The 17,871-nt window shown below is 44.1% G+C and overlaps 1 protein-coding gene across 1 annotated transcript in view; it reads left to right on the top strand.

Annotated features, from left to right (window-relative positions):
- Positions 1 to 3,177: 3,177 nt before the first annotated feature.
- LOC139552799 (stAR-related lipid transfer protein 13-like) overlaps positions 3,178 to 17,871 on the top strand; it is an 89,844-nt gene continuing 75,150 nt past the window's right edge. The window contains exon 1 of the mRNA XM_071364844.1: positions 3,178 to 3,774. Within this exon, the coding sequence (XP_071220945.1) occupies positions 3,651 to 3,774 (124 nt within the window). The 5' untranslated portion in view covers positions 3,178 to 3,650. The remainder of the gene's footprint in view (positions 3,775 to 17,871) is intronic.

Genomic DNA, 17,871 nt, shown 5'->3' with positions numbered 1-17,871 from the left:
GATGACTTAGTTTCAGAGAGGATATAGGATACGTAAAGCTGAACCTGATTAATGTGTCTGAAAGGAGATGTTTTCTGGCAAGCTGACAGAGAGAGTTTCAAACTTCCATGGCCTTGTTTAATCCTCATGGAGAATCTCCATTGAAAGTGATTTTCAGTCCAAGACCAGGTTTACTCTGTGTCTGGGAAACCAGCCCTTACAGTTCAGACATCACCTGTGTTTAGCTCTGCCTCACCTGTTATCCTGACTTCCTGTATAGAGTACAAACCCTCCTAGAATCATCACCTGTTAACCTGACTTCCTGTATAGACGACACACCTTCCTAGAATCATCACCTGTTAACCTGACTTCCTGTATAGACGACACACCTTCCTAGAATCATCACCTGTTAACCTGACTTCCTGTATAGACGACACACCTTCCTAGAATCATCACCTGTTAACCTGACTTCCTGTATAGAAGACACACCCTCGTAGAATCAGGATCATCATATTCAGGTTTTATTATGACTCTCTTGAGTTAATTAGTTTATCTCTCAACTGTATACAGGTAGACCCTCCTGGTCGGTGTAATAATGAATGAACAATGTTCTCCCTCTGGTCTCCACTCACAGCCACACGTGCTGTTTATAGTCAGTTATGTGATATGACAAAGGGTAATATAGCCACATATATACGTATATAAACTCAGCAAAAAAAGAAACGTCCTCTCACTGTCAACTGCGTTTATTTTCATCAAATTGAACATGTGTAAATATTTGTATGAACATAACAAGATTCAACAACTGAGACATAAACTGAACAAGTTCCACACAGACATGTGACTAACAGAAATTGAATAATTTGTCCCTGAACAAATGGGGGGTCAAAATCAAAATTAACAGTGTGGCCACCAGCTGCATTAAGTACTGCAAGGTATCTCCTCCTCATGGACTGCACCAGATTTGCCAGTTCTTGCTGTGAGATGTTACCCCACTATTCCACCAAGGCACCTGCAAGTTCCCGGACATTTCTGGGGGGAATGGCCCTAGCCCTCACCCTCCGATCCAACAGGTCCCAGACGTGCTCAATGGGATTGAGATCCGGGCTCTTCGCTGGCCATGGCAGAACACTGACATTCCTGTCTTGCAGGAAATCACGCACAGAACGAGCAGTATGGCTGGTGGCATTGTCATGCTGGAGGGTCATGTCAGGATGAGCCTGCAGGAAGGGTACCACATGAGGGAGGAGGATGTCTTCCCTGTAACGCACAGCGTTGAGATTGCCTGCAATGACAACAAGCTCAGTCCGATGATGCTGTGACACACCGCCCCAGACCATGACGGACCTTCCACCTCCAAATTGATCCCGCTCCAGAGTACAGGCCTCGGTGTAACGCTCATTCCTCCGACGATAAACGTGAATCCGACCATCACCCCTGGTGAGACAAAACCTTGACTCGTCAGTGAAGAGCACTTTTGCCAGTCCTGTCTGGTCCAGCGACGGTAGGTTTGTGCCCATAGGCGACGTTGTTGCCGGTGATGTCTGGTGAGGACCTGCCTTACAACAGGCCTACAAGCCCTCAGTCCAGCCTCTCTCAGCCTATTGCGGACAGTCTGAACACTGATGGAGGGATTGTGAGTTCCTGGTGTATCTCAGGCAGTTGTTGTTGCCATCCTGTACCTGTCCCGCAGGTGTGATGTTCGGATGTACTGATCCTGTGCAGGTGTTGTTACACGTGGTCTGCCACTGCGAGGATGATCAGCTGTCCGTCCTGTCTCCCTGTAGCGCTGTCTTAGGCGTCTCACAGTAAGGACATTGCAATTTATTGCCCTGGCCACATCTGCAGTCCTCATGCCTCCTTGCAGCATGCCTAAGGCACGTTCACGCAGATGAGCAGGGACCCTGGGTATCTTTCTTTTGGTGTTTTTCAGAGTCAGTAGAAAGGCCTCTTTAGTGTCCTAAGTTTTCATAACTGTGACCTTAATTGCCTACCGTCTGTAAGCGGTTAGTGTCTTAATGACCGTTCCACAGGTGCATGTTCATTAATTGTTTATGGTTCATTGAACAAGCATGGGAAACAATGTTTAAACCCTTTACAATGAAGATCTGTGAAGTTATTTGGATTTTTACGAATTCTCTTTGAAAGACAGTGTCACGATCGTCTTCGGGTGAAAGAGAGGACCAAGGCGCAGCGTGATATAAATACATAGTTGTATTTATTTAAGAAAGATGAAGAACACTAAAACAAACTAAACAAAACAACGACCGTGAAGCTATACAAAACAAATAAGTGCAGACACTGGCAACTTACACATAGACAATTACCCACAACCTACCTAATGACTATGGCTGCCTAAATATGGCTCCCAATCAAAGACAACGATAGACAGCTGTCTCTAATTGAGAACCAATCTAGGCAGCCATACTTACATAAACACCTACAATGAACACAACCCCATGAACTTTACAAACACCCCCTAGACAATACAAACACCCTAGACGAGACAAAAACACACAAACATCCCCCATGTCACACCCTGACCAAACTAATATAATAAAGAAAACAAAGATAACTAAGGCCAGGGTGTGACAGACAGGGTCCTGAAAAAAGGATGTTTCTTTTTTTGCTGAGTTTATATGTCTAAAAAGCAATGCATTTTCCATTGACCAACCTCAGGAGGACTGTGTGTGTGTGTGTGTGTGTGTGTGTGTGTGTGTGTGTGTGTGTGTGTAGTCCAGTCAGACGCTGACAGAGGCTCTTGTCTGAGAGAGCAAGAGAGAAAGGGAGGGGGCTAGAGGGAGAGAAAGAGAGAGCGAAATAAAGGGGGAGAGAGAGAAAGGGGGGGAGAGAGAGAAAGATAGAGAGAGGGAGTGAGAGAGAGGGAGTGAGAGAGAGAGAGAGAGAGAGAGAGAGAGAGAGAGAGAGAGAGAGAGAGAGAGAGAGAGAGAGAGAGAGAGAGAGAGAGAGAGAGAGAGAGAGAGAGAGAGAGAGAGAGAGAGAGAGAGAGAGAGAGAGAGAGAGAGAGAGAGAGAGAGAGAGAGAGAGAGAGGAGGGAGAGAGAGAGGGGGGGAGAGAGAGAGGGGGGAGAGAGAGAGGGGGAGAGAGGGGAGGAGAGAGAGAGGGAGGGAGAGAGAGAGAGAGAGAAAGGGGGGAAGAGAGAGAGAGAGAGAGAGAGAGAGAGAGAGAGAGAGAGAGAGAGAGAGTATGCATTCGCAATGAGAGCAGCAGGAAACTTCAAACCCCCTCACATCTGGCATTGACACGGAACAGACAGACAGAGCCTGTATGTATCCAGGATGACCTGAAACATCTGCCATACATACATTCACAGCGAGGAATAGAAGAACCACGGACATTACAGTTAGGTTATATACTAAAGCGAGAACAGAAAAAAAAGTATATTTGTTAATACGGCTTTGCCCTGTATTCAGATCGCGCGCTCTCTCTCTCTCTCTTGGTGCAGCAAGGTGACGCAGCGCTCGAGCCAGCAGCGAACCAGGTGACGACTTTTGCCGCAGGCAGCCGGTGCGCAACCAGCTTAGACATCCACCACGGGAATAAAACGGAATAACTGTTTTCGGTGTCGTTGTAGCCTATATGTGTGTGGAAACCGGGTCTCTGTGGGATAGTAGTATTAGTATAATTATTATTATGCGTCGCTGTTCAATATGACGACGAAACGAAAGTCTGCTAAGCTCCAGCTGCGCCGGTCGATCAGCGAGCAGCTGCGGGATTCCACGTCCAAGGCTTGGGATCTGCTGTGGAGGAATGTCCGGGAGAGGCGCTTGGCAGGTCAGTCAGTAGGGGGTTCTCCGCATTGCTATTTTAACCTAACCTAACCTTAACCCAACAGGGCTGGAAGACACCGTTAGGCTACATTGAGTTCATCTCCGCAAAACCTATATGAATCTAAACCTGGGCTGGAAGAATTAAGAAACCGTTACATTAATTTAACCTTGACGCCGAATAACGGTATATAAACTATTAAACGTTCGGCTGTGATTCATGACTGTGGTCATCTCGGTGTGTGTGTATCCGAGGACAAGGTGTTGTATTTTGTCAGGTCATCGTTAACTGTAGTCATGACAATCTGTGGATAAATTGGTTCCCGCTGCAGGTTATTATTTGTCTCACTGTAGTCGTGTGCCAGTGACTGATCATGCCTATATTAGTAGTCGAGATAGGCCTAATATTATCGATCATATTTAAATATTATATTTAAATGTCAACAGGCTGCAGGTTATTCATATTCAGGTCGTTTCCAATGCACCAACTTTTTTAAGGGAGGTCATTCGGTTTGTAGCTATATCTGCTGGGTGGGTAGGTTACTGCGCAACGCTGGGGTGTGTGTGTGTGTGTGTGTGTGTGTGTGTGTGTGTGGGTGTTTGTGTGTGTGACCGGTTTTGTTTGTGTTGCAGCTGTCTGCCCTACTCAGCTTAACGTAATTACAGATATGTCTGCCTCTTAAACAAATTAAACGCATAACATTCCTCCATTCACATCCCTAATCTCACACACACACACACACACACACACACACACACACACACACACACACACACACACACACACACACACACACACACACACACACACACACACACACACACACACACACACAGTCTTGTACAGCTAACCTTGTTGGGACACACAATTCAGTCCCATTCAAAATCTGATTGTCTCTAACCCCTAACCTGTACTCTTACCCTTGCCCTTACCTTAACCCAAAAACCTAATCCTAAAACTAACCCTACCATTAATATAATTCTAACCCTAATCCTAACCTTTATTCTAATCCTAACACTAATCCTAACCTTAATTCTAACCCTAACACTAATCCTAACCTTAATTCTAACCCTAACACTAATCCTAACCTTAATTCTAACCCTAACACTAATCCTAACCTTAATTCTAACCCTAACACTAATCCTAACCTTAATTCTAACCCTAACACTAATCCTAACCTTAATTCTAACCCTAACACTAATCCTAACCTTAATTCTAACCCTAACACTAATCCTAACCTTAATTCTAACCCTAACACTAATCCTAACCTGAACCCTAAACCCCATAGAAACAGCATTTGACCTCGTGAGGACTAACAAAATGTCCCCAGTTGATCAGAATTTGTGTTTGTTAACATTACTATATAAGAATAGTTGAACACGTCCACACACACACACACTTGATTTGTTTTCTTCTAAGCTGTGCTCCTGCGGTGGTTTGGTGATGAGTGATTGATGACATTTAACAGTTCTTAGAGTGCTCTGCTGATTGGTTGATTGACTTTTGGGGGAAGGAAGTAAGAAGGAAGGGGATGTTGTTGTGACTTTTCAGTGAGAGTGAAACTGGAACATTCCTCTAAAGATATAACAGTAGGGCTACCTCAAGGCGTCCACATGCTTCCCCTCCGAAACACTTTCTGCATCTATTATGATGACATTTCGTGACATTTTTGTTCGTTTTGGCCTTCAGCAAGGCTTATTTTTCAGCTGTTCGTTCACACACACATTTTTCTCTCTCTCGAGGCTAGGCAAAATTCTTAAGCCGCCGTGTACACTGCTTCGTCAGTAGGGATTCTTCAAGGACAGTAGGGATTCTTCAAGGAAGTGTTTGTTGTCATTCAATGATAGACGACTCATTTTCATACACATTTTTTCCCACTTGAGAAATATCTGCACCAAACATCCTAGTTAGATATACAATTGTGTGACTAAGATCTCTTCGGGGAAAAAAAACTTTAAAATGAATGACAGATTTCTTGAGTTATCGTAGATTCATTCTGACTATTTTGAGGAAGTGTATACTGGCTACGGCGTCTCATAATGGACAAACAGTACTGTTGCACGCTTTTTTCCCCAAATGTTTCAAGCGAAGGTCTTTTCAAGCGAAGGTCGAGGTTACTTGTTTGGTTCATCTTGCCCGAGTTAGCTAGGCGCTAGGCCCGAGTTAGCTAGGCGCTAGGCCCGAGTTAGCTAGGCACTAGGCCCGAGTTAGCTAGGCGCTAGGCCCGAGTTAGCTAGGCGCTAGGCTAACCGAAGTATGTGGAAGGCTTTACACTCAGCTGGACTACTCTATGAGAATGGGCTTTACAGCCAACCAAGCACTTTGACATGGAGGTAACTGTGCGTTACACTGTAGGTGTGTTAGTCTATGTCAATAAATGGTTGAATATATGAACTACCCAGACCAGGCTCTAGCTCACTACACAGGTCAGCTGTCTGCAACACACCAGACTCTGCTCTCCTGTTGGTCTGGAAACAGTTATTTCCAGTTTAGGCAAGGTAACTCAGACAAGGTAACTCAGGCAAGGTAACTCGGGCAAGGTAACTCAGACAAGGTAACTCAGGCAAGGTAACTCAGGCAAGGTAACTCAGGCAAGGTAACTGAGACAAGGTAACTAAGACAAGGTAACTAAGACAATTTAACTCAGACAAGGTAACTCAGACAAGGTAACTCAGACAAGGTAACTCAGGCAAGGTAACGCGGACAAGGTAACGTGGACAAGGTAACTCGGACAAGGTAACTCGGACAAGGTAACTGAGACAAGGTAACTGAGACAAGCTAACTCGGACAAGGTAACTCGGACAAGGTAACTGAGACAAACTAACTCGGGCAAGGTAACTCGGGCAAGGTAACTCGGGCAAAGTAACTTAGGTCTGTAGATTACTGTTCGCCGTTGTGGGGTAGATTATATGGGTTGATGAATGAACAAATGAGTGAATTAATTAATTAATTAATTATTGAGTGAATTAATAAGTGAATTAATGAAAGAATGAGTGAATTAATTAATTAATTATTGAGTGAATTAATGAGTGAATTAATGAAAGAATGAGTGAATTAATTAATTAATTATTTGATGAATGCATAATAAATGAATGAGTGTGTGTGTAGTAGTAACTTGGTAGTGTTGTGGTGGCCTGCTGGCCAGCGTGTGTAAACTGTAGTAGATTATATCGACTGGATTGGGTTGGAATCTAGAGGATTTGGGAGTAGGGGGAGGGGGGAGGATGGGGGTGGATTTCTTCTCTTTGTGTGTGTATGGGATTATATGACTTTAGTCTGTCTGTCTGTCTGTCTGTCTGTCTGTCTGTCTGTCTGTCTGTCTGTCTGTCTGTCTGTCTGTCTGTCTGTCTGTCTGTCTGTCTGTCTGTCTGTCTGTCTGTCTGTCTGTCTGTCTGTCTGTCTGTCTGTCTGTCTGTCTGTCTGTCTGTCTGTCTGTCTGTCTGTCTGTCTGTCTGTCTGTCTGTCTGTCTGTCTGTCTGTCTGTCTGTCTGTCTGTCTGTCTGTCTGTCTGTCTGTCTGTCTGTGCTTCTGACATCATCAGATGAAGGAGGAGAGGACTGTGATGTCAACGACATCCTACCTCTGGACAGAAGTTGCCTATTGGCTGAGTTAACAGAATGGAATGTATGGCTTCCATGTGTAGAACCTGTAGAACCTGAATAGAACCTCAGTGTTTCGTGTTCTGTCTAAAGTCAGGGACTGTAGGTCAAACGGGGGTCACTGGGGTGATGTTATGAACCAGAGGATTCAGTTATCACATGGTCATCTTCATCATCATCATCATCTATCTTCATCAGCATTAGGCTACTACGCTCTTTGTCATGGCAATACCGTCACGGTGTGTTTACACTTGGCAATACCGTCATGGTGTGTTTACGCTTGGCAATACCGTCATGGTGTGTTTACGCTTGGCAATACCGTCACGATGTGTTTACGCTTGGCAATACCGTCACGGTGTGTTTACACTTGGCAATACCGTCACGGTGTGTTTACGCTTGGCAATACCGTCACGATGTGCTTACGCTTGGCAATACTGTCACGATGTGTGTTTAAACTTGGAAATACTGTCACAGTGTGTTTACGCTTGGCAATACTGTCACGATGTGTGTTTAAACTTGGAAATACTGTCACGATGTGTTTACGCCTGGCAATACTGTCACGATGTGTGTTTACGCCTGGCAATACTGTCACGATGTGTGTTTACGCTTGGCAATACTGTCACGATGTGTGTTTACGCTTGGTAATACTGTCACGATGTGTTTACACTTGGCAATACCGTCACGATGTGTTTACACTTGGCAATACTGTCACGATGTGTTTACACTTGGCAATACCGTCACGATGTGTTTACACTTGGCAATACCGTCACGATGTGTTTACACTTGGCAATACCGTCACGATGTGTTTACACTTGGCAATACCGTCACGATGTGTTTACGCCTGGCAATACTGTCACGATGTGTTTACGCTTGGCAATACCGTCACGATGTGTTTACACTTGGCAATACCGTCACGATGTGTTTACACTTGGCAATACTGTCACGATGTGTGTTTACGCTTGGCAATACTGTAACGATGTGTGTTTACGCTTGGCAATACTGTCACGATGTGTTTACACTTGGCAATACTGTCACGATGTGTGTTTACGCTTGGCAATACTGTAACGATGTGTGTTTACGCTTGGCAATACTGTCACGATGTGTTTACACTTGGCAATACTGTCACGATGTGTGTTTACGCCTGGCAATACTGTCACGATGTGTGTTTACGCTTGGCTTGGCAATTGTAGTGCAGACCTGCTCACTCTCTGGGCCACATTAGCAGTACAGTGATTGAATGGAAGGAAGCTGCTCATGGATTTCACCATGAGGCTAATAGTGACTTTAAAACAGTTACTGAGTTTAATGGCTGTGATAGAAGAAAACTGAGGATGGATCAACAACAGTGTAGTTACTCCACAATACTAAGCTAATTGACAGAGTGAAAAGAGGGAAGCCTGTACACAAATCAAATATTCCAAAATATGTTTTCAAGCATAGTGGTGGCTGCATCATGTTATGGGTATGCTTGTCATTGACAAGGACTAGGGAGTTTTGTAGGATAAAAATAAATGTAATGGAGCTATCCACAGGCAAAATCCTAGAAGAAAACCTGGTTCAGTTTGCTTTCCACCAGACACTGGGAGATTAATTCACCGTTCAGCAGGTCAATAACCTAAAACACAATGCCAAATTTACACTGGCGTTACTTACCAAGAAGAGAGTGAATGTCCCCAAGTGGCCGAGTTACAGTTTTGACTTAAATCTGCTTGCAAATTGTCATGACGTTGGCTTGATGGGGGAGGTTTATGACCCCCATAAATACCTTCCCCCCCGTTTCTCTCTCTCTACTCTATAGAGTTGACTCTTGTAAAGCCTTTGTAACATAGAGTGTCTGGTAACATCAAAAGGTTGGAAACGGAACCATATTTCGGTAATCCAACCAGCTGAAAATATGCGTTGGTACTTAATGAATATGATGTCAGAACAGTTGGCGTCTGAGACATTATTACTGATGATAGGACGACATAAACTGTATCTTGGAAAATCTACACATTCTAGTTATCAGATTCACATGGAATTGTTGTGCAATTTAAATGTTTAAATATGAAACTATTTGTGAAAAGATTAAATGTAATTTTAGCTTCTTAAATGAGAGAACGGTTTGTCATAGAGAAACTCTGCTCACTCAGAGGCCTCGCCCAAGTGAACAGACATTGGTTATAAACTATGAAACACGCCCTTCTTTCACCACTATATAAACCCGTTGACGGAAATTCAACTTCCTGTTCCAAGGACGTGCGGACTTGCGGTCCCACATTGAAAGGTCAAAGATCACCTACAGAACTAAGCCAACCTCAGCGTGAGCTCTGTTTGAACGACAAGAACCTAACGAAATTAGCATCGAATCTCAACGTGAAGGTGATGACCTACACGTCGGAGGGATGAATTTCGACTATACCAGCCAGAATATAGCATGAGCATATAGCATGGCAACTTGGTATGAACTTTGAACTATTATTCACTAAAGAAGTGATACCTCCTAGCCGTTGCGTTAGCAACAGCAGCTGTAAATGTGGGCTAGGAAAGGACGGACAGAGTATCTGTTCTACCACACGACGACGGTACTACCAAGTATCCGTTCTACCACCAGACATTCTTCTAAGGACAACCCGGCCTTCCATCTACGACCAACCGATCGAAGCGCAGCTCAGAGTAAATATTTATTGCATTTTCCTTTTCCAAATGGGCGGTTATTTAGAATGCATAAGATTCTGTATTTACGATAGAGTAGCTGCCTACGGCCCGATAGAGACACAAAATATTTTTGTTCCTCAGTCTTCCCGCTCTTTCATTCAAAACCCAAACCCCTTTCTTTGTGTAACCAGCCATCATATCTGTTCCGTCCGCAAGGGACGTTTTTCTTTATGACATAATTTGTAGTCAATGTATGATCCATTCTGTGTAGATGTAATTCTGTGTGATTATTTAGGTGTTTAGTAAATTAATAATTAAACACAATTTTGCATTGCTGATTCAACTTGTTAGCCAGGGTTCGTGAAGATAACCAAGAATTTACAACTTTCAGATGAGATTGAAATAAGGTGACGATTAATATTGACTGCTATTGATGTAAAAGTTTACCAGGTCTTTAAGAGTATATTCGGAAGATAACAGCTCTATAATCATTATTTTGTGGTGCTCCGACTTTCTAGTTAATTTAATTTCCATGATTAGCTTAATCAGGTAATATTAATTACAGAGAAATTATTTTATAGAATATCATGTCATATCACTTAATCCGGCATAGCCAAAGACACGACCAAATCTATGACAAGACTTGAAAATGGTTGTCGAGCAATGATCAACAACCAATTTGACAGAGCTTGAATAATTTTAAGAAGAATAATGGGTAAATGTTGCGCAATCCAGGTGTAGAAAGCTCTTAGAGATTTACCCAGAAAGACTCACAGCTGTAATCGCTGCCAAAGGGGATTCTAACATGTATTGACTCTAACGTGTATTGACTCTAACGTGTATTGACTCTAACATGTATTGACTCTGACGTGTATTGACTCTGACGTGTAGTGACTCTAACATGTATTGACTCTAACATGTATTGACTCTAACATGTATTGACTCTAACATGTATTGACTCAAACATGTATTGACTCTAACATGTATTGACTCAAACATGTATTGACTCTAACATGTATTGACTCTAACATGTAGTGACTCTACTAGATGTTGGAACATTGCTTTGGGGACTTGTTTTCATTCCACCTAAAGAGCATTAGTGAGGTCAGGCACGGATGTTGGGCGATTAGGCCTGGCTCACAGTCGGCGTTCCAATTCATCCCAAAGGTGTTTGTTGCGGTTGAGGTCAGGGCTCTGTGCAGGCCAGTCAAGTTCTTCCACACGGATCTTGACAAACCATTTCTGTATGGACCTCGCTTTTTACACAGGGGCATTGTCATGCTGAAACAGGAAAGGGCTTTCCCTAAACTTTTGCCACAAAGTTGGAAACACAGAATCTCCTGGCATCCACCAAACCCAGAATTATCCGTCAGACTGCCAGATGGTGATTCATCACTCCAGAGAATGCGTTTACACTGCTCCAGAGTCCAATGACGGCGATCTTTACACCACTCCTGGCGTTGCGCATGGTGATTTTAAGCTTGTGTGCGGCTAATCGGCCATGGAAACCCATTACATGAAGCTCCCGACGAACAGTTATTGTGCTGACGTTGCTTCCAGAAGCAGTTTGGAACTCGATTTGTACACGCTACGCGCTTCAGCACTCGGCGGTCCCGTTCTGTGAGCTTGTGTGGCCTACCACTTCGCGGCTGAGCCGTTGTTGCTCCTATATGTTTCCACTTCACAATAACAGCACTTACAGTTGACCGGGGCAGCTCTAGCAGGGCAGAAATTTGACAAACTGACTTGTTGGAAAGGTGGCATCCTATGACGGTGCCACGTTGAAAGTCACTGAGCTCTTCAGTACGGGCCATTCTACTGCCAATGTTTGTCTATGGAGATTGCATGGCTCTGTGCTCAATTTTATACACCTATCAGTAACAGGTGTGGCTGAAAAAGCTGAATCCACAAATAATTTGTATATATCGTGTATATAGTATATATAATGGTGTGTATTGACAGTATGGACAGTAGTTATATAGGATGGTGTGTATAGACAGTAGTTATATAGGATGGTGTGTATAGACAGTATGGACAGTAGTTATATAGGATGGTGTGTATAGACAGTAGTTGTATAGGATGGTGTGTATAGACAGTAGTTATATTGGATGGTGTGTATAGACAGTAGTTATATAGGATGGTGTGTATAGACAGTAGTTATATAGGATGGTGTGTATAGACAGTAGTTATATAGGATGGTGTGTATAGGCAGTAGTTATATAGGATGGTGTGTATAGACAGTAGTTATATAGGATGGTGTGTATAGACAGTATAGACAGTAGTTATATAGGATGGTGTGTATAGACAGTAGTTATATAGGATGGTGTGTATAGACAGTATGGACAGTAGTTATATATATATATATATAAATATATATATATATTTTTATTAATAAAAATTTCTTGGGGGGGGGATAAGAGGTAGTGGGCCAAGGGCAGGTAGGAGACCTGCGCCCACTTCCCAGGCTAACCGTGGAGAGCGGGAGTACGGGCAGACACCGTGTTACGCAGTAGAGCGCACGGTGTCTCCTGTACGTGTGCATAGCCCGGTGCGGGTTATTCCACCTCCCCGCACTGGTAGGGCTAGATTGGGCATTGAGCCAGGTGTCATGAGGCCGGCTCAACGCGTCTGGTCTCCAGTGCGTCTCCTCGGGCCGGCATACATGGCACCTGCCTTACGCATGGTTTCCCAGGTTCGCCTACATAGCCCGGTGCGGGTTATTCCACCTCCCCGCACTGGTCGGGCGACCGGGAGCATTCAACCAGGTAAGGTTGGGCAGGCTCAATGCTCAAGAGAGCCAGTAAGCTTGCACGGTCCGGTATTTCCGGCGCTACCTCCCCGCCCCAGCCCAGTACCACCAGTGCCTACACTACGCACCAGGTTTCCAGTGCGTCTCCAGAGCCCTGTTCCTCCTCCACGCACTTTTCCTATGGTGCGTGTATCCAGTTCGGTGCCTCCAGTTCCGACAACACGCACTAAGCCTCCTGTGCGTCTCCAGAGCCCTGTACGCACTGTTCCTTCTCCCCGTACTCGTCCTGAGGTGCGTGCACTCAGCCCGGTGCCACCAGTGCCGGTACCACGCACCAGGCTTATAGTGCGCTTTGAGAGGTCAGTGTGCCCTGTCCCTGCTCCCCGCACTAGGCTTGAAGTGCGTGTCTCCAGTCCGGTGCCTCCAGTTCCGGCACCACGTACCAGGCCTACAGTGCGTCTCAGCCGGCCAGAGTCTGCCGTCTGCCCAACGGCGCCTGAACTGTCCGTCTGCCAAGCGCCGCATGAACTGCCCGTCTGTATTGAGCCTTCAAAGCCGCCCGTCTGCCATGAGCCTGCAAAGCCGCCCGTCTGCCATGAGCCTGCAAAGCCGCCCGTCTGCCATGAGCCTACAGAGCCTTCCGCCAGACTGGAGCCGCTAGAGCCTTCCGCCAGACAGGAGCCGCTAGAGCCTTCCGCCAGACAGGAGCAGCCAAAGCCTTCCGCTAGACAGGATCAGTCTGAGCCATCCGTCTCCGCAGCGCCATCTGAGCCATCCGTCTCCTCAGCGCCATCTGAGCCATCCGTCTCCTCAGCGCCATCTGAGCCATCCGTCTCCCCAGCGCCGTCTGAGCCATCCGTCTCCCCAGCGCCGTCTGAGCCATCCGTCTCCCCAGCGCCGTCTGAGCCATCCGTCTCCCCAGCGCCGTCTGAGCCATCCGTCTGTCCCGAGCCATTAGAGCCGCCCGTCTGTCCCGAGCCGTCAGAGCCGTTAGTCAGTCAGGAGCCGCTAGAGCCATTCGTCAGTCAATCTGCCAGAGCCGCCAACCAGACAGGATCTGCCAGAGCCGCCAACCAGACAGGATCTGCCAGGCCGCCAACCAGACAGGATCTGCCAGAGCCGCCAACCAGACAGGATCTGCCAGAGCCGCCAACCAGACAGGATCTGCCAGAGCCGCCAACCAGACAGGATCTGCCAGAGCCGCCAGCCAGCCATGAGCGTCCAGAGCCGTCAGTCAGCCATGAGCGTCCAGAGCCGTCAGCCAGCCATGAGCGTCCAGAGCCGTCAGCCAGTCATGAGCTGCCCCTCAGCCCAGAGCGGCCATTAATCCAGAACTGCCCCTCAGTCCAGAGCTGTCTCTCTGTCCGGAGCTGCCCTTCAGTCCGGAGTTGCCCCTCTATCCTGAGCTACCTCTCTATCCTGACCTACCTCTCTGTCCTTAGCTATATCTCTGTCCTGAGCTACCTTATCCCGGTGCTGCCCCTTGTCCCGGTGCTGCCCCTTGTCCCGGTGCTGCCCCTTATCTTAAGGTTACTTTTTCAATTTAGGGGGTGTAATATGAGGGTGGTCATTCGTAGGGGGAGATGAAAGCTGGGATTGACTATGGTGGGGTGGGGACCTCGCCCTCAGCCTGAGCCACCACCGTGGTCAGATGCCCACCCAGACCCTCCCCTAAACTTTGTGCTGGTGCGCCCGGAGTTTTCACCTTAAGGGGGGGGTTATGTCACGTTCCTGACCTATTTCTGTTAGTTTGTTTTATGTGTTAGTTGGTCAGGACGTGAGTTTGGGTGGGCATTCTATGTTTTCTGTTTCTATGTTGGTTTAGGGTTGCCTGGTATGGCTCTCAATTAGAGGCAGGTGTTTGGCGTTTCCTCTAATTGAGTCATATTTAGGTAGGTTGTTTCACAGTGTTCGTTGTGGGTGGTTGTCGCCTGTGTCAGTGTTTGTCGCACCATACGGGACTGTCTCGGTTTTTGTAGTCTGTTCCTGTTCGTGAGTTCTTCGTGTTTATTGTAAGTTCCATGTCCAGGTCTGTCTACATCGTTTTGTTATTTTGTTAATTATTCAAGTGTATTTCGTTTTCGTGTTTTTCCGTCTTTACTTTAATAAATCATTATGTCTTCAAAATCCGCTGCATTTTGGTTCAATCCCTGCTCCTCCTCTTCGGATGAAGAGGAGGAGGAAAACCGTTACAGATGGTGTGTATAGACAGTATAGACAGTAGTTATTATAGGATGGTGTGTATAGACAGTATAGACAGTAGTTATTATAGGATGGTGTGTATAGACAGTATAGACAGTAGGTATTATAGGATGGTGTGTATAGACAGTATAGACAGTAGTTATTATAGGATGGTGTGTATAGACAGTATAGACAGTAGTTATTATAGGATGGTGTGTATAGACAGTATAGACAGTAGTTATTATAGGATGGTGTGTATAGACAGTATAGACAGTAGTTATTATAGGATGGTGTGTATAGACAGTATAGACAGTAGTTATTATAGGATGGTGTGTATAGACAGTATAGACAGTAGTTATTATAGGATGGTGTGTATAGACAGTATAGACAGTAGTTATTATAGGATGGTGTGTATAGACAGTATAGACAGTAGTTATTATAGGATGGTGTGTATAGACAGTATAGACAGTAGTTATTATAGGATGGTGTGTATAGACAGTATAGACAGTAGTTATTATAGGATGGTGTGTATAGACAGTATAGACAGTAGTTATTATAGGATGGTGTGTATAGACAGTATAGACAGTAGTTATTATAGGATGGTGTGTATAGACAGTATAGACAGTAGTTATTATAGGATGGTGTGTATAGACAGTATAGACAGTAGTTATTATAGGATGGTGTGTATAGACAGTATAGACAGTAGTTATTATAGGATGGTGTGTATAGACAGTATAGACAGTAGTTATTATAGGATGGTGTGTATAGACAGTATAGACAGTAGTTATTATAGGATGGTGTGTATAGACAGTATAGACAGTAGTTATTATAGGATGGTGTGTATAGACAGTATAGACAGTAGTTATTATAGGATGGTGTGTATAGACAGTATAGACAGTAGTTATTATAGGATGGTGTGTATAGACAGTATAGACAGTAGTTATTATAGGATGGTGTGTATAGACAGTATAGACAGTAGTTATTATAGGATGGTGTGTATAGACAGTATAGACAGTAGTTATTATAGGATGGTGTGTATAGACAGTATAGACAGTAGTTATTATAGGATGGTGTGTATAGACAGTATAGACAGTAGTTATTATAGGATGGTGTGTATAGACAGTATAGACAGTAGTTATTATAGGATGGTGTGTATAGACAGTATAGACAGTAGTTATTATAGGATGGTGTGTATAGACAGTATAGACAGTAGTTATTATAGGATGGTGTGTATAGACAGTATAGACAGTAGTTATTATAGGATGGTGTGTATAGACAGTATAGACAGTAGTTATTATAGGATGGTGTGTATAGACAGTATAGACAGTAGTTATTATAGGATGGTGTGTATAGACAGTATAGACAGTAGTTATATAGGATGGTGTGTATAGACAGTATAGACAGTAGTTATTATAGGATGGTGTGTATAGACAGTATAGACAGTAGTTATATAGGATGGTGTGTATAGACAGTATAGACAGTAGTTATTATAGGATGGTGTGTATAGACAGTATAGACAGTAGTTATTATAGGATGGTGTGTATAGACAGTATAGACAGTAGTTATTATAGGATGGTGTGTATAGACAGTATAGACAGTAGTTATTATAGGATGGTGTGTATAGACAGTATAGACAGTAGTTATTATAGGATGGTGTGTATAGACAGTATAGACAGTAGTTATTATAGGATGGTGTGTATAGACAGTATAGACAGTAGTTATTATAGGATGGTGTGTATAGACAGTATAGACAGTAGTTATTATAGGATGGTGTGTATAGACAGTATAGACAGTAGTTATTATAGGATGGTGTGTATAGACAGTATAGACAGTAGTTATTATAGGATGGTGTGTATAGACAGTATAGACAGTAGTTATTATAGGATGGTGTGTATAGACAGTATAGACAGTAGTTATTATAGGATGGTGTGTATAGACAGTATAGACAGTAGTTATTATAGGATGGTGTGTATAGACAGTAGTTATATAGGATGGTGTGTATAGACAGTATATGAATAGAAATGGTGTGTACAGCAGTAGTTATATAGGACTAGAATACAGTATATACATATGAAGTGGGTAAAACAGTATGTAAACATTATTAAAGTGACCAGTGTTCAATGACTCTACTACGTACATGGGGCAGCAGCCTCTAAGGTGCTCTAAAGTACCAGATGGTAGCTGGACAGTGACTAAGGTTCAGGGTACAGAAGCTGCAGCATTTACAGGTAACTATAGTATAAATACTGTAGTAAAATAACTGTAGTGTTTTACTGATTGTAGTATTTCCAAGGGGTTGGAACCGTTTCAGGGAACAGAACAGAACAGAACAAAATGGAAAATAACTACATTTGTCAAGGAACAGAATCTGAATTGGGAACGAAAGTGATCCATACTGTTCCGGAACAGAACGGTTATTTTAAAAGCAAGAAAACGGATTAATAACGCACACACAAGCTTGTTAGCTAGCTCTGGTCCAACGTTAAGCCAACTCTATGAAGTTCAAAGACATTCAACGTTCCTCCAAGCCGCTCCACCGTATAACCATGTGGTCCTATTTCAGATAATGCATGTCATGACAACAAGATGCCCAGCGCCTCAAACCAAATCTCCTCCTCCATACGCTCTCGTTCTCTCCCCACCCGCAAAATTTCAGTTGCATTTCGCGCCCTACACTTGTCTTTCCGTCATGTAAACAATTCAGTGAACCATCGCAAGCTGGTCTAATGTAATGTCGAGCTAAATGTAAAAACAATATGTTTTCAGAGGTTTAAAAAATGAACACAAAAGAACGATATAAACTGGTCCTTTTTGGCGTTCGAACCAGTTCATGACTTTATTTCTGAACAGTGGAATGGAACAAAAAAAAGAATGGTTCTCTTCAGAACTTAACGAGAAGAATAATGTGGTTCCAACCCCTGGTAGTTACTGTTGTGT

Source organism: Salvelinus alpinus, chromosome 24 (assembly GCF_045679555.1).
Source record: "Salvelinus alpinus chromosome 24, SLU_Salpinus.1, whole genome shotgun sequence".
Classification (NCBI taxonomy): Eukaryota; Metazoa; Chordata; class Actinopteri; order Salmoniformes; family Salmonidae; genus Salvelinus; species Salvelinus alpinus.
The sequence above is the reverse complement of the archived record's forward strand: the minus strand, read 5'-3'. Positions and strand labels throughout refer to the sequence as shown.